The sequence below is a fragment of the Lepisosteus oculatus genome, chromosome 17 (genome assembly GCF_040954835.1).
Source record: "Lepisosteus oculatus isolate fLepOcu1 chromosome 17, fLepOcu1.hap2, whole genome shotgun sequence".
Taxonomy (NCBI): domain Eukaryota; kingdom Metazoa; phylum Chordata; class Actinopteri; order Semionotiformes; family Lepisosteidae; genus Lepisosteus; species Lepisosteus oculatus.
The window spans coordinates 17,196,497-17,219,962 of record NC_090712.1 but is presented as its reverse complement, the minus strand read 5'-3'; the positions used below and the strand labels follow the sequence as shown (position 1 = coordinate 17,219,962).

Below are 23,466 nucleotides of genomic sequence, written 5' to 3'. Positions count from 1 at the left end.
CTTTAAATGTCATAAAATGATTTTAATGATCGTTTCTCACGCACATATGTGTGGACATGCAGTACGCACATAGCATGCCAAGTATTACCAAGAAGGCTGTCAACACCTGTTACAACTTCTCTGTATCTACTCTATATAGTGTCACTGCCTCAGTAAATGTTTGAAATGGCCCAGTATCCAGGAACCCTTCCAGACTCTTTAAAGAGTACCAGATTGGTCTGTCAGGAAGCTGACATTGCAAGGGTTAAAACAAAATCAAAGCTGATAATGTACACTTGAACCTTTCTGGTTGTTTACAGCTTGATTCTGCAATGTACAGTGGGACACTCTACTGAAGAGGCTGAATCTTATTCAGTTTATAATGGTCATCATCAACAAGGATGGCATGTGGACTCTCTTCCACCCCGACTGCCCTGCGAAAGCCTGGGTCCCTAGTGGAGCAGAATCCCAGCACAGCTACTCCAAGAACCCAGCTGAGCTAAGGAGAGAATTATCTTCTGCTGTGCACTCCTGTACAAAGGGAACCACTGCTTGTTCAACTCAAATCTGAAACTGTCCTCCCAGAGATTTTTTCTTCTATTAAAGCTACAGTTATTTGCAGTTTGAAAAACTGAACCTAAGGCTTATGACCCTTCAATGAGAGAAGGCTTTAGAGTAACACTTTTGCATACATTACTGGAAGATTTACACAATCATGCCCGTCGTCTTTTGAACAACAGTAAAACAGGAACATCAATAATAAATGGCACTGACTTTACACAATAAATTAACGGCAGCTGTTAATGAACATACCTCTTTTAAAAGCAGGGTGATTGCAAGATCAGTCTGATGTTCTTAACGATTTTTTGCCTCCCTATGATATCCTAAAACACTCAGTCCAAGAATAGCTAGATCTAATGGTCCATTAAATAGGTAATATTGAGAAGCACTGAATTCTTTTTCCATATCATTTAACATCCTCAGTACAGCTTAATTGGATAAGAACGCCAATACCACTAAACTTAGCATGCGTTACTGGGAACTTAAATTATAATTTTCATCAACACTAGACATGTAGAACATATGCAGCAGGAATCTAAGCCTTTCTTTCCCTTGATATTGGCAAGTTAACTGACAATTTATGACTAAAAGCACTCTTAATGGCAACATGGTCTTCGTGAACAAGAATGATTTAACAAAGGCAAATTAAGAGTTTAAATTCTACCTATCTATTAACTGTAATTCCTTTTGGTCTTATAAGACCAATCAAATATTTCACGTTTTAGACTATATATAACCATGGCGTACAGCCCTAGACTTTCCATTGTCAAGACAGTTCACTTAAGCTGTCACGATCTTAGAAGGCTAACCTGCAAAGGTCCTTAGTAAAAGACAATGGGATGGCACGTTGATGTATCAGGCCTGTGTATCACAGAGAAAATCCTTCCCTTTTCAACAGATTCCAGTGACGAATGTTGCTTTTCCAGAGAGCGGTGGTGAAGACATGATGACATGCTGCCTCGATGGGGCCTCCTTTCTACTGCTTGTGTTCTGACCAGAGTCTCCACAGCCTAGCACTGCTCTGCCAAGTTGATTTATGCTGTTTACCACTTACTTCTGTTCTATATCAATGCGCTCCTAACATCCTGATACAAGGATCACTGCCATTTGCAAGTCAGCTCCACAGTACAGACGGGAAGTAAGTTGTTACTCTGGAAGCTTCAAGTGATATCAGACAGCCAACAGTGTGGACGGCAATATCTTCCCTAGCATAATGTTGACAGTCATAATGCAGGGAAAACCAATTCCCTGTGCAACGAGGTGATCACTGACTCATGTCAGTGTGTACTTTCCCCCTTCCCTGTGATCCAGCACCTCCACATAAAACCCAGGAGACGATGGATAAAAGTGAGGAAGTATAATTTGCAATTATTAGAATTGCGCAGCTTACTAAACGGGCTGCGAATGATTATTTTTCTAAATGGGTGATAAACCCACGAACTCAGCGAAAGCCTCTCATCTTTACTAATGCAAGATAGGAAACTGTTCTAACACATTTTACATGTAATCCTCCTCAAAGACTAAACATGTTAACAAAGGTGAAGCACTTTAACAGTTCCATAATCAGGTTGACTAAACTAATCACAGATGTTGTGATAAATTGATTAAAATTGCCCACATCATAATACCCATACTGTACATACAGTATTCAAATATCCATAAGTATAGCTATCCACACAAAAATCAAGAAATGGCACCTGTGCTTTCACAGATAATGTGCACATTGTTTCAGACTGAATATGCAGCAGAAGTAAGAGTGGAGAGATCAGAATTTGTTTTAAAACCAAGAAATTCATTAACACAAGAAAAGTTACAAAAGAAAAGAGGCCATTCAGCCCACTGAGTCTGTTATCAGCTAATTGATCCAAGGATCTCATTCCAATTATTGGCTTCAACATGGCTGGGTGGCTCCCTGTTCCACACCCCCACAAGCCTTTGGGTAAAGTGCCCCCTATTCTCGCTTTCAAATACACTTCCACATAGTTCCCACTTGTGTCATCCGGTTCAAACCTCAATGTTCATCTAAAAAAAGAAAAATGTATAATTTCACAGAAAACAATACCTTTTAAAAAGAATACCTAAATTCCTAGATCAATTTCCAACTATTAAAGTCAGGGGAAAGCAGGTTTTCCGGTACTAAACACCAGGCTCAGAAATCCATAATGAGCAGCTTCAGGGTATAATCAAAAACCTGCTGTTCTTCCTTTCACCCTTAAAATGCACTAACAGTCATTACCTCGGTAGAAATGCAACATTTTCTGTGGAGCTGATTTATTGTGTTTTTACTGAATACACTGACAGGGATAGTGTTGGTTAGTACCACTGCCTCAGTGCCCCCAGTCCCAGGGTTTGACAGAGTGGGAATGCCTTTAATTTGACTGGACTTGAAGTCTGAAAAAGTGCTGCTTAGCTTGACCCAACGAAGTTCTTTTCCCACATATGATACTGTTTATTATTAACATCTGGCATATTTTGTTTTAATGCACTCGCTGCCCTTTCCTCAATTTTGCAAGAGCAGGAAATCAAAGTACAGTCTGCAATTTTGAAGGAAGGTTCAGACGACCTCCCAGAAAAATGGTTGATGTGCAAAAATATGGCCTTACTTTCACCAATGTTGACATCGGTTTTCGGAGTCACAGGTGAATATTATTGCCGCGAGAATTTGGATTTGATGCATCAGTACACAAACACCACAGGATAAGCCACTGGTCCGTGGAGACAAACATACCCAGAGTAGTTTTAAGGTATTCAGTGCTGTGCAATACCAGTAGCATTGTGCAAAATAGATTTCTTCCTCATAAGCTTCTCATAACGCCCATGATATTTGATATAGCCTCCCAAGGGGGACACCATGCAGTCTGACAACCACTGGTACAGTGAAACAGAACCGAGCAAGCATGATTGACTGAACGGCCTCCTCTCGTTTGCCGCCTGATGTTCTAATTAGTCACTGGGAAAAAAAAAAATTCTTGGCAGAGATCCATCTCAGCAGCCTTTCTGGCATGAACCAAGGCAAGCATATCCCACTCTTCTCTGAGAGGGCAGACGGGTACGGAAAGAACAGACTGCCACGTGCTCAGCTACTCAGGGCTTGTGGTGCCGAATGCAGTCAGAACACTGTTACCTTCTTCTTTACATAGGCAGCTGTAAAAAAGAAAACCCAACAACAGTGCCTTTTGTGAAATAATTGTGTTCTAAGATGTGTAAACAAGCACCTCCCCATAAATAAAATGCCATGGCTCAACCAGTGCTCGACCACGCTTGACGCAAATTTGGCTTTTTGCAGCTACACAAAATTCCTGCTCCTGCTTCACACAGCTGGTCCTGGTGTAATTCAATTGACTGAACTAAGGGGCTGTTACCGGATCCACACAGGGACATTGGACTAAGACTCCCTTTATAAATCTTCAGGGCTCAAGTGAAGCTCTAATACTGAGAGGCGAAATTCTTTAAACATTCAGGGAATCAGAAAGGCAGTGAATATTTTTTTCAGGGAAACTGTATAGCATTGTCATCTAAATAAGGGCACATGTAAAAATTGTAATCAAGTCTGAAAAATTGTAACTTAAAAAATAGTTTAAAAAAGCACAACATAGTACAAAAGGACACCCAGATTCTTCATCATCAGGTTGCTAAGTGAAGTACTATTCCTGTAGCATTCTGAAATGGGAGAGAAAATGATTTTTGACTACCTCTACAATAATCAACACATGACCTTTGTCTGTTGCACCTACCTAAAGAAAAGTTCTGACATCCAGTTTTGAATACCCCACATATATGTGTGTTTATGGAGATGTAAAGATCAATCACATCCAGATGGAAATCTGCACCTCTCTTCTGAAAGAGGTGATTAAGAGGGAATGTGGGAACATATAAATCAGAAGAAGAACCCAGTACAGATCCTTGAGGAACTACAGAGGTACCTCCAGAGCCATTCAATCTGTGACAGGCAAATCCCAACAGAGCCATACTGTCCAATAATACAACACCAAACTAGTATACAGTACCAGTAACTACTGTCTGGCATTCCCGACCAAGTAATAAAATAACGTTGACCTACTGTGTCAGACAGCAGTGAAAGATCTAATAAAAATAGTAATGAAAAGGCTCCTGAGTCTCAGTTCAGACTCCAATTTTATTTTCAGTTCAATTTGGTTTGAGTCTCACTGACAACTCAAACATAGGAAAATTTCCATCTCATTTCCCCCAGATTCCTTATTAAACTTGACACGCACAGAACTGACATTTGGTATTTTACAGCATATTAAGTGAAGAGGATAAATGTCTTCATGAACTTTAAATTACAGACTATATCTATTACTTAAATTTAAAGATATACAGTAGATTAAGCAATATTCTATGTAAGGACAGTAGACAAACTAAATTGTCTATTATTCCCCTGTTTTATGTCTCTCCAAATAAAAAAACACTAGATTTCTCAGTATCCTAATAAATAAAAAGTCTGGTTTTCTAAAACGCCAACAAAGAAACTTGAATAATTTCTCTTCTGCCAAGAATGCTTTTACATCATTAAAAATACATTCCAATTTAATATAAAATCGCTGCCCACTTCACATAGCTGAGCTGAGCTTGCATGCCATTCTCAATTTCCCTAAGGGAAAGCATGGATCTCATTTCCTAAGCTCAGAAATCTCATCAGAAAGGGTGTAACTATTTAAATGCTGAATGTACGCATCAATATTTAGACAAAATATTGGCCAACAAGAACAGAAGGGGCATTGTTGTCCCTGATGTTTTCACATAAATTCATATCCTCATCCACTGCTACTGCTTTGGAAACAAAACATGTCTGCTAAACATTCAGACATTCTTCTTCTAAAGAATGGCAATAGAAATGTTCCCATCACAACATCCAGATGGTTCTTCTTCTTAACTAAATATGAGGCAATTAAAAAAAAGTACGTATGACACGTATAAGACATCACGCGTCTCGAAACACTCTGACCTGTCTACAATTTGCATATCCCTGCCTGAAAGTGTACTGAGATGACTTCTTACTAGTGTGCAGGTGTTCTGCGCTCATGTCTATGAGGAACATCAGGATCCCTTGAGCAATATAAATTCAGCTAAAAGCAATCTGTCATGGTATTCCTAGAGTGTGCTTTTAATGGGCTATTTTCCCTTTGCATGATTCCTCAGATGAACCCCCACACTTTTACAGAGTAGAGGAAGAGGCTAGTGCAGTAACACGCTGTGGTCCTAGTTGGTCCCTGCCAACATCGATGATAAGGTCAGAAGTAAACTGTCCATGCTATCCTCACAGCACCTCGTTCAGCCAGCACACTGCTTACCTCATCTCCTGGGCTGCTCCTCAGCCTCCAGGAACAGGATGTTCAACGCAACATCAGAAACAGCCAGTTGAGCCTCTGTGAACCGATTCACTTAACTCACAACAAGGAAGGCAGCATTTCACAGCAGGCCCCAGAACACAAACAGGGCTAAAAAACCAGCAGTTGTCGCTAACCTTTAAAACCCATCTCTCAAAAAAGCAACGTTTTGGGCTGTAGGTTTTCTACTCTTTCCTAGGTCTGACACATTTTTAATCTAATTATCAGTCTATTTATATCCGCAAATCAGCAATTCCTATCCCCCTCCAGAAACGCACCTAGTTGGCGTGAAGTCAGAAGTGGAAGACTACACAGACAAATGCAACCAGATAGTCACCAGGGTGAATCAAATCAAAAACTGGTGGTGGGCCCCTAGAGATTTGAACCGTACATTCTGGCAGAATTATATCCAATCACATGAGATTCAACTTGTATCGCAATTGTGCAACAAATGGCAGCAAAGATATCTAGTCAACCCTCTAAACAGCAGCTAAAATTGCCATCCTGTTGATCTTTTTACACCTGTAGGTCTAAGGTGACGTAACAAATGAAAGAAAATTGACATGCCACAAAAACAATCCGTCTAACAATGTTAACAACACCTTAACTATAAGTATTTGCAGACTACAATGTGGGTGGAGCGAGACTTTACGACCACGAGTTACCCTCCAGGTATTTCGAAGCCAGCAAACGCAGAGCCGCCAGCGGTTCACGACTCCTGCAGGGCTGGAGAAAGGGAGAACCACTTCAGCTACATGGCGGGGTTGTCTGCTCCATATCCCCACAACCCTTTGTTTAGTGTCCTCTCACTTTAGTATATTTCCACAGTGCTTCCATAAAACGCTATTTACATCCAGAACATTGTTTAAACACCATATGCTGGGACTTCAAACGGACTTTTCTTGGTAGAAACTAGCCCACAGCTTAGTGTTTACTGGACCCCATCGGCTTCTGACCAACAATCAGAACCCTGTTCTGAGTGCCATCTCATACGTAAACACTCTTCAACAAACACTCTTCAAAGGACCTGGAGCTTTGTGAATATAATCTACACGGGGGGAAGCCATGGCTAGCTGCACAGAAGACAGGCCCGCTCAATGACTGGGGTTTCCAGTGTGTGGGCACTGTGTCAGAGGCTCAGTCTCTGGAGTGATTACTCAGCTGCACAGCAGCATGCCTAATCTGAAAAGAAAACACACGGCTTCCGCGATGCTGCTTAATACTGGCACTGACATGTCAATGTGAATGCCGGTGGCGAGCCTTTTTTTTTTTGCTCATGTTGGAAAAAACCCCAAACAATCCTGTTAGGGTTCTACAGCACACAAGGATGTCGTGAAAGACAAACCTTCAAAAAGCATTGCATTTAAAACTTAATAATATGAATACATGAATGATATGAAGAAAACAGCATACAGTCTTTGATATTGATATATTTTAAAAGTGTCACAAATCAATGGAAACAGTAATGAACAGAGAAGTAATCAGCACAATCCTGGCTCTTGGGAGGCGTCATGAATGAACGAATGCCTGCTGTTCAGTGTTGGACACAAGGGCAGTAACTGTGCTTGAACACAGGACAGGGTACTTCAGAGGACAGCACGCCGCTCCCCGACTCGCATCACACAACATGCACCCTGGGCCCTTCAACAGGCCTTCCTCGCTGTTTCTGGAATACTTTCAATTAATAAAACTAGTCCAAAAAAAAGAGAACCTTTGTCTCAATCTCAATATTGCAAAACCCATGTGAAATATCCTCAATGTATTATTCCCACCTTATTTGTCAGATATTGGGAATTTGTTCTAATAATCTGTCAAACCAGCAGGACAACGTTTCGTTGTGGGCAAACACACACATTGTGCTGCTTTACATTAGCACCAGAAACAAAGAAAAGGGTATTCATTAAATAATCACTATACTTATAATTCTCCAAATAATATCCTCACAGTTAACAACTTCCATTAAGAAAGTACAGATGGAGAAACCAGAATACAATGAAAAAAAAGTATCTTAAGATTTTCTGAAAGTTCATCTTTACATTGTCTCAACCATTGTGACAAAGCTATCAAAGGACTGTCCACGTGCCAACAGCAAAACATTAAAAAACACTCGTTCTATTAGCGTCAACTATACAGTGCTCTGCAAAAGTCTTAGACACAATGAGTTTTAAGCAAAATCTCCACTAGCATTTTCTACTGAATTCTGAAACTTACTATACTAGTTAGTTACATAACAAATCTTAATGTCTTATTTGTCCTTTTGCAAAACTGAATTCACACCGATCAGATATTGATTTTTTAAGTATCGCAATACCTGAAGGTAAACTATACATGAAAGTCAATGTGACGTGTTAGTAGCCAATCCAAGCTAAGTGGCTCATTGTCAAGCGTTTCTCATCAACAACAATTGTGCCTTTCTAAACACCCATAAAGCCGAAAGGCTACCTTTTGTACAGCAGGAGAAGAGTACAGCAAGGCACAATGTGGAAGAGGTTTGCTCAGTAAGGCCTGTGTGTGTGTGTGTGTGTGTGTGGACGGCAGTTGTTTGTCAGTGTTGTGGCAGTGTAATGAGGCTCGCCCAGCCTAATAAACAGACATGGCTGCAGGCTGCCGATGACTGGCGCGGACACTTGCCATGAAGGAGCAGCTGAGACGAGTGTATTTGAAAGCAATGGCTCTCCGAATGCTCCCAGCTTGCGCTGCACTCAGGCCCAGGCCTGTAATGCAGAAGTGAGATGCAAGATACTCACTGGACCAATGTCGAGACGGACCCCCAGCATTTTACCACCTGACTCCTTCAGCATTTGATGATTAGAGATACATGAAAATTAACTAATTCTGCACTATAACATCGGTGTCAATTTTAAATTTCAGATATTTTAGGAATTCTGAGGTACGTGATGGAAAAAAATAATTTCAGACGCACAGAAAATCTGATGACTGGAATTATATTTTTATTCAGCCACACTGTCAAATTCCACTTGGATACAATATTATATTATTTTAGAAGCTTTGTTTTGTTATCCTGTTTATTACTACAGAGAAATGCATTATCCATTCCCTTTAGAATTCTCTTTTTTGAGAGACATTTATGAATGGTTTCTGTCTCATTTAACTTGTCATTTGGACACTAGTTGTAAGCTACTACAGTATATAATCATACTGTATATTAGGTAATAGAGTCTGCAATTTATCAAAATACATAGATCACAGCTCATGATTGTTAAGATTAAAGCAAAATTGTACTCTTATAGACTACAATAGTTTTTAAGTACCCCGTAAAAATACTCACAATGTTATTACAATATAATAACTTTAAAATTAATTACTTTAGGAACCTGAAGTTGTAGAGTTATCCAAAACAGTGTGGAGCGATTATCCCACACAACAGACAACAGAAAATGTAAGGTAATTGCAAATGTTTTCCATAAAATCTTCCCAAAATGCTGACAACATGCAATTATATTTTTTACACTGCAATGATTCCTTAATTCATGCTGAGTATAATATTAAAAAGGAAGGCTCTCTGATCCATCGAGACTACTAAATTACTCCTAAGGTGCTCTGAGTGTAACAAAACGCTAGGAATTCTAATCAGCTATTCTGCAGATATTAGTCAGGCTCTCGTATTTGATACATTTTAATTAGCTGCTGATGTGCACATAGCTGCCTGCCTTAGATTTGTATGGCTGTTTATTTTTTAATGTTCTGTATGGTAATTTACAACTTATTATCATGCTTTCAATCTGTATGTATCAATTACCCTCAAAGGCAGGAGCGCATTTAATTCTTAAGTTTGAAATTCCACTTTTCACGATAATGTGAAATTCAACACTGAATTCAGACAAACCCTTGTAATGCGTCAGTTATTCATGCCTTCCTGAATTGGTTGATGTTTTCAGATAACTATATGCTACTTGGAAAACATGCTTTTGTGCAGCTGATTCACAAATAAAAGGACATATGTGACTAAATCTGGCAACATGATGTCTAAACAATCTCTCTAAAAACGATCACTTACATTATTCTAAATATATTACAGTCTAATGGCATTTTTTATAACTTGACAAGGGCATGGCTTTGTAATAATACAAATTTGCAGATGTAAAAAAGAATTGACATTTTGGTTCAATGATGGTGCTTATAAAATATTTTAACAAGGTGCACAAAAAGCCCCCACACAAGAGGCCCGTTTCCATATGTTTAAACAGCATCTCACCAGACCATCATTTCGCAACAAAGCATTTGTGCCAGTAATGCTGCACATAATCTGGCAGGAGGAAACCTTCCTCAATATTGGATTCAAAAATGCCAGATGACATTGTCACTATCCCCAGTACGGTTAAAATTAGAATGCAACAAAGATGCCTGAACAACGCCCTTCCTGAGCTATAGTTCACACATTTTCCCTTCGTGAGCAGTGCAGCACACTCTACAGTAAATCTGAAAAAGAAATACCAGCAGTAAAATGTTGCACTGGCTCACAGTGTCAGCCTCTTGCTGTATTCCCGCCCCAGGATAACCATCTGTCTTAACTGTCTGTATCCTTGTTCATGGAGATGACTTTCATCATAAATTGTATGACGATCCCCACAATATATACATGAATTGCAGTAGTGCTGGCAACAGTATGTGGGCCGCTTGTGTGAAGGGACAGAAATGACAACAGCACAAAACCATAAACCTATTTAACCCTTGACCCCTGGCTGACCAGGCATGGTCTACAAAAACAATTGTCGAGGATATCCGTCTAATTAAACCCTTGTCACTTGACAAAGTCTCATTTGTTCCTCGTCAAATTAAAGCAATAAGTAATATTAACCATTAGGGGATGGAGAAGTAAGGTGGCTTTATAACTCACTGAGAGAGGAAAAGGCTAAGAACTTTGATTTTCTACACATTAAAGAGGGGAACAGGGGTCTCCCCTCAATTAAAAACAGTCATGCAAACAAAACAGTAATGTGAATGAAAAACTTCAAGATGAAAGAACAAGGGACAAAAGGAAAATAAATTGGTATAAAAATACCATCACACTGCAGCTCTAACACTGGTTAATATGATTTTAACACAGTGCTCCAGGCCAGTGAGTAGCAAGTGAATCACACACTATAGAAACCATTTGGAATCACTGACTAGCTAACAAATGGAATTTATACCAAGCATAAAGAAATAAGTGACTGATTGGTTGGATTGCTTCTGAATCGTTTTAAAAACAACATTAATCCGCAGTGTGCTTCTTCGTCGGGAGACATACTGATGAACCAACGCAATATAAAGGCACTCTACCCGAGACAAAAAATTCTACTCCTTGAAGAAATTTCACTTGTGCTTCATTATTTAGTTTGCAGCAGATAAGAAGAGTGTAGTAACATACGCAGAAAGCCCTGATAAAAGATTAGCCTGTCAGGCACGGCAAAGGCAGAATCACTATTTCAGCCTGACTGCTTTAATGTCATGTTTTTTTTCCCCCCCAAACAGGAATGCAGAGACCCCCTGAAGTCCAGATCTTTCTCTGCTCCCCCTCAGCGATAAGCTACCTCCCCTCTGCCTCCTCCCCACAGGTTGAAAATACGCCCCGCCTGACAGGGAAACCAAAGAGCTACAGGCATTTTTACATGCCATTTAGTGTCTGGGAAGGGTTGCTCTTAGCTCCTTCCTTATCCAGTCATTGCCAAAAGCATTTCTAATCAATATCGCAGTGCGAGACGGTAGCTCGGCTACAGCCAATGTCACCCTTCCACTGGGATACAACTGCTCGCTAAGTGAAGCGGCGCTCCGAGGGCTCTGTACCAGACAGGCTTGCTGCTCCACAAACCCGAGGCACAGGTGTCGCGTCCGTCTCAACCCTTCCGTCTCAAACTCCGGGTTTTGCCATTTGGGTCTTCCGAGCTGGGAAGTTTTTCCATCCCCCCCGGCCCACCCCCCCGCACCTGCCGGCCGCCGAGGCACGGCGCGCCGCTCCAAGGAAGACCGCGGGCAGCACGGCCGCGCACGGCCGCGACAGGGATCGACTGGAGGCGAGCTCGTTACAAGTGCTAATTGCACAGGTCTTGAGCGGGGCTGGGAGCGCTGTGACAGCTGCTACCGGGAAGCCGCGACGAGAACCAAAGAGACAGCAAAGGGGGGCGTGGGGGGGGGGGAGGGGGCTGGAGGAGTGGGGACTTGGAGGGGGGCAGGATTTCTGCCAGCCTTGCGTGGAAGCAATTATCGCTCGTAGGTGAAAAATCCGCTCTTAGGTAGGGAGAAGAATTGTACCCAAGAATCAATATTGGAAGAGGTCATCTTTTCCACATCGCTTAGCCTCTGAGGATTACTGATGCGCAGCTCTGTGTTTTGAGCCTTCACAAGCCATTTTTCTTTTCTCTGGGACGACTGAGGTATTGTGCTGCTTTCAGCCTCATTCCCCGCACAGAACGACAGCTTCTCCATGAAGACACAAAGCTGCTGCACATCCATGCCGAAGACCCAGAAGCATGCTTGATGTCATTTTAATCCTGATGCAGTGTAGGGTAAGAGACTTTTCCCCCTTTTTAATTCAGCACAACAGTTTAGAACAATGCCTGCATGGAGAAATGTTTCTGTGCCTCAGCCCCCGTGCTGTAATCGTAACGCAACAATTTTCACACCACATTTCAGCTAAAGGTACTGGTATGTGTAATGTTTCCGTTCTAGAAGATCCGGAGTTTCAGAAATCAGTTTGAAAAGTGCCATGAATTTCTTTTTCATGTGATCCATTAAGACTTTTCTAGAATGGACAAGAGAACTAATCAACACACATCATGCACACACTACTATACACACAGTTGTGCCTATTTCTTTTTCTTTTTTTAAATGGGGGCTTTAATTTTTGGAGATTCACATGCTTTTTTAAAAGAAATCCCTCCGTTTGTATGAGGGAAGGTGATTATGTAATTGAAAATATCCACAGGGAAAAAACACGAACATCTCTTTGCAAAGCAAAATTGCAGCTTTTGGTGAAACTGAGAAGTATCGATGTTAACTAAATGTCAGCAAATCTAAATTACAAAGGACAGGCTAACGCAGTAGACCCCAGGAAATCCTATTGACTTGCTGAACACAAACACTGGTGCACTTCAATCAAGACGGATTCTTTTCTCTTTACTTATAATCTTGTACAAAGTACTTTAAATGACAAATTGAATGTTATTCTTTGTTTCTGCAGTATAGTGAAAACATTTTCTGTCTTTGCAGATAACTACCAGGATTCTGGTCAGGTTATCTGCTACCAAGATGGGCACAACAGTCATCACTATAGAAGAAGTGAAGCAACTGGAAGAGAAGGGGGAGAAAGAGGAGTCAGTACTAGCCATGCTTGGGATCATTGGGACTGTGCTCAATCTCTTTGTCATTGTGTTTGTCTACATCTACACGACGCTGTGAGGACTAGCCCCGCGCCAAAGACGCAACCCTACTGTCTCGTCTGTTGGGTCAAACGGGCTCATAACAAAAGGCAGAGCCAGCATGCGTTAAAGGCCATTCATCAGCTGGTGTCCCCCGAGCAGCTGCAGAGAGCACCATGGAAATCACAGTCCTGAGACCAGCCAGACGGTTCAACAGCCCGACGCAGAGCTCTACAGCGTGGAGAAGATATTCAGCTTGCAAGGTCTTGGGGCCAGGCTATAAGCAACAAAACTGCGTTGAAAAGACTGGCTGTGGATCAGACAGAAACGACTGCTTTTGTAAGAGAAACTGAAGCCTCCTGAAGCCCATCTTACAGGTTCACATCAGTCTGTTTCATAAAAATGCAAGGAGAAGAGGAGCAACACAAGTGACAAGGTCACTGTTCTGAATAAACCATGTTAAGACTGAAGAAAGTGGACAAGACCAGCCAGTTCTGAAATTAAAAAACAATACATATCCACTGAATGTCAAACCTTCTCTGGAGTACTGGTCCGCCAACACAGAATTTTATAGCATTACAGATCATATTTTTACTGACTTGCAGATAGCTCATTACTTAATTTCTCAGAAAGCAGAGATGCCCTGATACTTGACTACAGGCTTACCTATAAGTACAACCCAAGCGTTTTGAAAATGACAACTGGAGGATGACAGTTTCTATTTACATGACATTTTACCAGTGATATAACTTAAAAAAGAGAAGAAAGCTGCCAAAACTTAAGCTGTTGTTCTTGATTTTCCTAATTCTTCAAGACCAGACACAAAAGAGAGGTCTGCAATAATAAAATAAATATATTTTTATAATGAAAAGCACTGTAAATTATGTAAAAGGGGGATAAAATGTGCTATTTGAGCCTTTCGGATTGCATCACTTTGCCATTACCAATGCAGGTTACTGTACTAATAAGTGTACTATTTGCAATGACACAGTATAATCAGTTTGATCAAACTAATGTATATTTTCAGAACAGTATAAATACTAAATGTCTGTATAAAGATGAGGATAGACAGCTGTTTCTATATTGAAACCTAGAAGATAGAAGGACGGAGAGAAAATGTGAAGGAGGTGGAAAAAGCAATCTGTGAGAATTAAAAACACAGGGAAATGTGGAGTTCAGCAGCACTTTATAAAGGGGTTATAAACTTGATGTATCAGTGGACAAGAATTTATATCAGAATAAGGGGACCTCTTCAGTCACTACAGTACATCACAAAATACATTTTATAGTGTCTAAAGCTCCAATATATGAGCATTGACTATGGCCATTTTTTTGCATACATTATTTTGAGCTGGGAAGTAATAAGGCACACCCAATTTAAAAAGCTTACATTTTTTTTTAATTTACAAATAATTAATACAGAATAGAAACATTAATAATTGTTAGTGCTTTATTTTAGATTGGTTTGAGTAATCAGAGATTTCTTCAAAGAGCCATATTATACCACAACATGAATCCACATGAAGTGCATTAATAAAACCCTTTAAGAGGTGGTATGTTAAGAAGCAGTGTTTTTAAGGCAGGCGACTTATACACTGCAGTGATAAACCTGCTTTCCTTTGTGTATAATGCGACTGCCTGTACCCATGTCTTAACAATGAAAAATTGTATTTATCAGCTTCTTCTGAGTCACATGTAAAAATAAATCTTTATTAAAATCTTCATAGGTGATACAGAATGAGCTTGTGTAACCAGATTAAGCTCCTGTTTAACTCTCAAAGGTTTTGTTTTCCATACAGGTCTTAATGGGGAGAAATGCAGATACCCTGTACACACACGCATACATAAACATAAAATCATTCAGACCTTCAAGTTGTAGTGATAGTCAATAAGAACAAAGGCAATGGAAAGTCATGAGATGTGACATCAGTTAAAACTGTGGTTTTGTATCCTACTCCATGGTTTTCCAGCTGTTTTTCAAACTATCACTAAGCAGTCTTCTTCTGCAGTTACCAGTTATGTGCACTGTGGTATCAGACACCTCTGTGATCAAGTCTGCAGCCAGCAAAGTGGTACCCCTGAGCTAAAGTAAAGCTTCAACAGACAGGAGTTAAGCAGGGAGGTGGGAGGTGATAAATGCATCAAGAGCAAAGAGGCAAGGTTAAAGCTTAATCTCTGGCTGCTCAAAGATCAGAGCATTTGTTGAACTCAACTTTTAGGGTACCCTAGGCAGCCTATTTCTACCTGTGCCTGGAAGACGTTTTCCAGTTCTCCTCATCTGCTACACATCCAGTCCAAAACAAAACGCAACTAGGCTCCAAGACAACCGTGGATGTTTAATATAATTTGGTAAATGCGATACACAAGCACATTGTTAGCAGATTAATTCACTGTTAAACAATGCTATTTAGTATCATTTCAACTGACCAAATAACTGGCACGCAGCAAGAGACCACCTATTACCAGTGAAAGAGGAGGGCTAGGTGGTGTGGTGGTTACCCTCACGACTCCAGGGGGTTTGATTCCAGCCAGGGGGCATCTGTCTGTGAGGAGTTGGCTTGATCACCCTGTGCTACATGGATTGGATTCCTCCCAAACAGGCTGAGCAGAGAATGACTGTCTACTTTAAACTGACCACTCCATGTGGGAGGGACCCCAGGCACCGTGATCTGTGAAAATCACATTAATCTAAACAGGCCCAGGAATCACAACAACAGATGCAAAAGCACTGCAGTATATACTAAATTGTCACAGGATGAAGCAGTAGCTCTCCTTGAAGGTTGCACTATGTGGTTTACAAAATAAATAATATGAACTAATCTGTCTGATGTCACATAAGACTAAGGATTATGCCTTGCTCTGAAAGAGGATTATAATTAAGTGAAATTATTAATATCCCCAATTCAAGATTACTAATTTGCTAAATGCTAATGACATTGCACTGAAATAAATGGTTGCCAGCAATAGCATCTGCACAATATTGCCGTAGCTCTTTTGACAAAGTGTTGTCTTTGTTTTATGATGGCAAAACTAGGCTCTCTCTAATTGCCATTCCATTTTACAGGCTGTCCTACTTTGCTTTTTTATTAAAACTATAGGTCTACATGAAAATTTCAATTAAAATAAATGAGCTTCAGAGTGACATTAAAAGGCACTGCCTTTCAGAAGCACTGCTGTCTAATGGCATAACTGTTTCAAGGATAGAATATGTAACGATATCGTTATATCCCACATGGACTGCCAAGTTACTGGTAATTAACGAGGGGCAATAATTCAATTTAATATTTTCGAGATTAATGTAAAATATTAACAGCCTTCTGAAAATGTGTCAGATGCGAAATGAGCGACATTAAGCGCAAACCCACGTCACAATTTCAATTACATTCCTCAGCATACAACAGCTGGGGGAAAGTGCTCCTAATATACAGCAAAGGGAACAAAATGGCAGGCTGATTATTAACTATTCACCACATATGAACAGATGTGGCAAAACACCTTTTCCACATATATTATCTTGTATTTTTTAAGCGCTCCATAAACTCTGGAAGACCTCCCATCAATGGAGGCTTGAGGTACCCAGTAAATGTTTCCTGAGCTTTGAAAAAACCTATTAAGAGAAAAGGTTACTAAGGTCTTTTTCAGACTCTGCACTTGGCACACTTTGAAAACTGAACTTCTGTTTCTTCAATTACTGCTCCCAGGTGCTGCTCTTTACAATGTAGGGATGAGCATTCTAAGCAGAGACCAATGTTCGGTCTGATGAAGAAAGAGACCTTTGAAACTTGCCTTTTGCGCAGATTTAAAGGTCACCATTTTGCACAGCGGCTTCCCTTGAAAAAGGGGACCCGAGTGCTATTTCGAGAAACAGCAGTGTCTCAAATATTTTAATACTTAAAAACTAACTTTATCATAAGGTTCTTCCCCCCTCCACAGCTTCAATTGTAATTTAAAAAATTTAAAGATAATAAAAACGATCATTTTAAACTTTAATGTTATGAACTAAAGCTCCGATATATATTCTCTTGATAACATCAGTTTAAATTATAATGGCTTTAGTTCAAGGGTGTTATGCAAACCTATCATTAGACGGCATTAGTCCCTTAGAATGGATGGTTAAACTTCAATCAGCAGAGGAATGCAGCTGTGTCGGCTGCATGTGGTTTGATCAGGAGCAATTGTTACAGTACAGCTGTCTCTCAATCATCAATGCTAAACACCTACAGTAAGAGAGAAAGCCATAGGAGAGAGTGTAAGAACTCACAAAGAACCAAGCAACCTCAAATCGTCCACAGCAATCTACTGCTGCTGGATTAGGCCACCTGGGACTGTCAGATATACGAAGACGAAGGTGAAGAGAGCATTAATCATGGAACATGCAGGTACGTTCCAATTTCAAAGTTGAAAAGTCAGACTTGAAAGCAAGATTGCAGATGGCTTTGAAGATCACTAAATATGCCCGTCACATGCAGCTGAGAGCTGAAGGTGGAACTATTTAATCCTGAATGAAGGGAGACGGTGGGAAAAGCCGTACATGTGCACAAAAGTCATAAAGTGTGTCAAATATTTGCAAAACAAAAATAGGGGAAAAACTAAAAAAGAAACTCTAGATTAACAGGATACCACTATAATATAGCCTATACTATAATTAGGCTTCCAAGCACAGATATAGTGTTTAAAAGGATTTGGTTTACTATTTAAAATCTTTCTTCCCAAACAGGCCCAGGTGAAAAAGTAGATAGTGGATCTCTTCCAAACTTGCCGGCTATGAAGTGATGGCAATGATTAAGGGACAGTTACATCTTCAACAACAACAACAACAGCAGCATTTCTTAAGTTTAGAAACAGACTAAATAAACAGATCAACATTAGTTGACTAGTTATTAAAATACCACATTCATGTGCTTTGAAGAGCTCTTTACACTTCTGTTTAAATCTAGATTCAGTACCAGGATTACTATTTATGTTTCTGATTGAAGCTCGTATAACACAGCACAACACTGTTCATTTAACTAAGGGCAAGAAAATAAAACACTCCAATCTAAAAAGAAAAAAAAACTATGAAAGCTATCTCAAAAGTGAGGGAGGAATTCCTTAATAATGTTCACAGGCAGGAACTGCAGATTTTGGAGATTGTGAGGCTGGAAATGTGAGGTAGAAGTGTGAAAATATCACGTTTTCTTTTGGCAGGAAAGGGCGTTCACCAGTTTTTTGCATTAAAAACCAGTATACACCACCCACCCCTTTTAAAACTAAAATAAAATGAAAATAAATGCCCTGATATTCGAAGACTTCAACCTTTAGAGCATAGCTAAAACATCCATGGCCACCATCAACCACATGAATATCCATCAGAAAACGTATAGCCTTTCATTTCTAACAAGCAAGAGTGCTCCAGCATTAGAACTGGTACTCGAGAGACATAAATAACCAATTTATTTCCAAATGAGATTTCGCAGGTGGGTGCTGTGTCTAGCCAGGGAGGAGCCATTAATTGGCTGGTTTTATGCTCTTTCAGTAGGCTACTATACCTGCTGCCCAGCAATTCCTATTGATAGACTGTCTTAATTGCTAGGATTCTGTGATTCATGAAGCTTCATGATGCACAGGAGCCAAGAGTGGTGCTTACTTTAACAATGACACTGAATACCGGGACAACTGAACATGAAAACCACAAACCACACAGCTGAGCCAGGAAAGCTTACTTCAGCCAAACTGTTACTCCTGAATGGCAGGAGTAAAAGCCAAATGTTTAACCAAAAATCCAAAAAAGGAAATTTTGCTACTCTTTCCTTTTCTGTGTTTTATAAATTCCTTAAAAATAACTAGACAGTAAAGAAAACAATGCTCAGCAATGCTTAATTTGTTGGAAAACCCTTGTGCCTAATGAGCTGAAAAGACTGTGAGGATACATGAATACATTAATTCATACATTAATTGTATGAACCAAAGATTCTACAGCTTCCAACAAAACACACTAATTTCCACAAATCAACACACATCATAGATAGACAAACTTTTTTCTTTTCAATATGAAATTACTATAAATAATCCTGCGTACAAAAAGATAAACTTTTATTCCTAAAGCACCATAGAAACAGTAACTACACCAAGTCAGTGTCTTGAGTCTTTAACCTGCTTAATATTTGCCAAAAAAATGTACAGATAATCCTAACATCCTTCATTAAACCCCAAGAAGAAAATTACAAAAACTGAGGCAGAGTTCTTAAAATGTCAGACCGTGCAAAACCTTTTAAAATAAATCGCCACTTTGACAGGTTCTAGGAAGACAGCTCCATCTGGTGTTTCAGTGAGCAGCAGCAGAACATGACTTGCACAAGCCTTAAATCAAGTATCAGTCCAATCAAAAGATAAAAACATTGAAAATGCAGCTGTCAAAATAAATCAGAACTACCCAAAAACAAGCACGCCATATGGGTTTTTGTAACACTACTTACAGCCAGACTCTTACAACTGCGCAGGCCATATGCCATGCAGCTCAGAAAGGCAGGGAAAGAACCATTTCATACTCAGGAGGTTATGTCACAGAATATAACGGGAGCACCTTAAATGGCACTGATATCCTCAATACCTACACTTGATGGTTTATTGACACAGTCATGACACCATGACCAACTGAATCTACAGCGACAAGAGGCCGCAGAGGAAAGAGCGCTGTGGAGAGCCCATACCTGAGTCGTTGCGCAGATAGGACGACATTGCAGGGATAAGGCAAGACTGGCTGAGCAGCTCATGGAGGACCGCAGGAAGGGCATTGCTGTTCTGGCCTCTGCTCTCCCCAGAGTGAGCCTCCCCAGACCCTGTGCTGCCCGCCGGATTGATGTAACTGGCAAGAACCTGGGAGAGACAGAGGGAGAGAAACCAGTCAGCATCTCCATTCCAGGCCTCGCACGGCATTACATTAAACTGGAGTTTGCACGAACGCTTGTGGTCTTCGAACACCACATTTTACGGTTAAAGAAAACATCGTTCTTCAAATACTCCATGATTTATGGAGTGAAAATACATTCACTCACTTTGAACCCTGCTCTCCATTCTAATCGTTTGCCACTTTCTGGCTTTAGGTGAAACTAAGAGGAAAAGGTTTAAAGTGTAAAAACCCAAGCCAGAGTAAACAGTGTTTTCAATTTCCTCCAGGTTTCCATGAATGTACAACCATGGCAATCAAGCTGAACGCAAAGTGCATGTGGAAAACTAAAAAAGTTTTCAGTCAAAGAAAAGCTGGTCATTTAATTTAGGCTTTGTTTGGAGAGGGACCACAATACTTTCAAAGATGTCCCGAAAGGTATTTAAATACATAAAACAACGTGAATTAAGATGGAGAATAAAAAAGATCTAATCACAAAATAATTTTAATGTATCTTCCCTTACATAACCCTGAAGCAATCAGCTGTAGACAACAGCACCATCACCACAGGCAGACAAGGTCGGGGTAATGTACTGATACTGTGACAGACCACAGCAGGCTGCACGCTCCCTCCCCAAAACCGACCTGAAGCAGGCAGGTGACGTGCTCCTCCTCCAGCCTCTGCTTGGTCAGGGCCTGTTCGACATCCCAGCCTGAGGCCGTGGAGCCAGTCCCAAAGCCTGTCCCTTTGGCCCAGTACAGCTGCTGCTCCTCGCTGGAGCCACTGACATGTCCGCTGGACACCTGATGCTGGGAGACAAACAGAGGCTCAAAGATCCGCAGTGCAAATGGCGCTTCCGGGACCTGGTTCCCGTGGCCTTGAATTAACATCGCTGCTTCTGCCCCATCCCCTCCCTAGTGCCCGCCTGTATCCCCAGCCAGACACGCTTTGAACAAAAGAAAACAAACGGTGCACAGGTAAATAAAACATCAGGCATCCTGCTGTGCCAAACACCCCAAAATGAATAACAGTTTAGTGGAATTAGGACAGAAACTCTCTGATCTGGAAGAGAGTTATTTCAACTGGAAAACTGACAAATCTAACAGCTCTGCAAGCACAGATGGGAAGAAAATGCGAGATGACATCGAGCAGCTTCAGGGGCACTAGAATAAGGTAAACTTCAGGAAGGCGCGCAACACCGCATACTTAAGCCTGGCTGCATGTCTTAAGGGGGCGCTCACTCTGGATCCAGTGCGACAGTGTGGGACGGCAAAAACAACTACTCTCAGAAAAAGTGTTTATGTGGAAGCGGCAGGCAGAGATGGCTTGCAGCATGCAATCCAGGAGCTGAAGATGTTTTGGGGTTTTGATACAGGCAGTAAGAAGAAACGAGGAAAGCGTCAAGCCGCTGAGAAGCAAAACAGAGGTACAGTATGTCACTCTAACACTGCCTGAGCTTCCAAAACTATACTGTTATAAATATTTACAAGACCACCAACAGGAAAACTGCAGTATGAAAACTTGTGAACACTCTGGAAAAAGAACAGGTTGTTGCTTTTTTTGCTTAATTAGTAATCTCCCAGTTATTTTTTTTTTAGATACACTCATCTAATTTTGAACTGTCAACTGTGTGTTTTTCAAGTCTCGGCTCACAGCTATAAAAACTGCAGCCGCACACGGGAGATGTAATGGAGGGCACACACCTTCGACCTGCCCCGCTTCAAGGCACTAGTCTTTCTAGCATCTTGGGTAACGCGGCACCCGGGATTCAGGACAGATCGGTGGAAAGGCACGTCTCGCCGACAGCACTGTAAGCACCTGGGAAACCGCAGAGCTTGCCAAGTTGCCAGGAGATGAGATCTGGCCGACTTATCCCATCCTACCATCAGAGGCTCTGGGTCAAGTGTGTGCCACTACTTGAAAAGTCCCAGTCTTACACAGCTAGTGACATGACCCAGGTTCGAATTTGTGATGCCTGGGTCACAGAGCTCAGTGTGCACTCAGGCACGAGTCGATACTTGATGAGCCATACAAAAGCACATGACGGGGTTACTTTATGAAAAGAAACATGCTAGTTCTCTAGTTCATATAGAGCTATAGCACCATGGCAAAGTTTATTTTAAAGAGAAATGTAACGTGTAATGTATGCATCAGATAAATAATAGATTAACAGATACATGTTTACATGATACTAAAATGATGTTTCAAATTCTCGCCTCCTATTTTTAAAATACACCATGTATCAGTGGCACCTGATTGTAGTATCAAGCAAATCATAACCTATGAGATTGAACAGGAAAATGCTGCTCTTTTTCATTGAAAAAACAGTACATATTGCTATTCACTGGCTATTATATAATGTCAAGACCTCTCCATCACAAAGTTTGCAGAAATTAGATCAAAACAGTAATTCTAGTTTTACCAATCCCTGTTATATCTAGCTGTTTAATAGGGACGCCTCTGCATGGCTTTAGAATTAGAATGAGCAGATGCGAATAATCTTATTATAGCAAAAATTGTGAATGAAAACCTGTGTATAATGTCATAGACCGAGACAGCACAAGCAACATTTAATATTTGTCATAGCAATGGTAATCTTTTGTATAGCTAAGAGTCAAGGAATTGGTGTAGCTCCATCTGATGAGCAGTAGTGTAAGACGTTACATTTACCCTGCAATATTTGACACTGATCATCTCTGACACAGCTTGAGCCTTATCATTACACAAGGCAAAGAAAGACTGATAATCTGAAAGACTGCTCAAGTCTCCTCCACAATTATGTTACTCCACACTGCATATGCAACAAATTAAATCTGTATGAGTTCAGGATGAAATATTGCCATTTTTTCTCTTGTCATATTTTGTCATGGTTATTAAATAACATATCCACAATAAGATGCTGTGCCTAAATGAAGAAAGCATCTTCATAAACACACTGACACACAAGGCTACCTTTGTGTAAAATAATCCTGGTTAATGTAATTCTGGATATAAACACTACCTAACCGTGTATATATAGCAGAAGGCAAGGAAAATGCTTCTAGACATTCTTGGTCTATCAGGAAACACACAATAGACTTCAATAAACAGTTTGTCAAATGAAGAACAGACAATATTATAATTTAAATTTTTTAAGCAATTTTAAATGTTATTTGTGATTTATAACAAAGTCAGAAAAATGAAAAGCCATCTCTAACCTAACCTGCCGTCAGGAAGATCAGTCATGGCACATGTAGCGAGACATGCAGTTCCAAAGCCTACTAATTGAAGAGAGGAACAAATCCAGTGCCAGCAGGTCACATTCACAGAAAGAGGGGGGTGTAAGGTAATCTCACTCTTCTGCCTACACTCCTA

General features: G+C 40.5%; 1 protein-coding gene across 9 annotated transcripts in view; it reads right to left on the bottom strand.

Annotated features, from left to right (window-relative positions):
• The window catches only part of birc6 (baculoviral IAP repeat containing 6), a 110,977-nt gene that overhangs the window by 19,127 nt on the left and 68,384 nt on the right, over window positions 1–23,466 (bottom strand). For 8 of the 9 annotated variants that reach the window (XM_015362782.2, XM_015362783.2, XM_015362786.2 and 5 more), the window contains exons 64-65: window positions 20,757–20,921; window positions 19,936–20,101 (exon numbers count right to left, since the gene is read on the bottom strand). In XM_015362782.2, the coding sequence (XP_015218268.2) occupies window positions 19,936–20,101; window positions 20,757–20,921 (331 nt within the window). The remainder of the gene's footprint in view (window positions 1–19,935; window positions 20,102–20,756; window positions 20,922–23,466) is intronic. The other variant, XM_069179939.1, reaches the window with a different exon arrangement.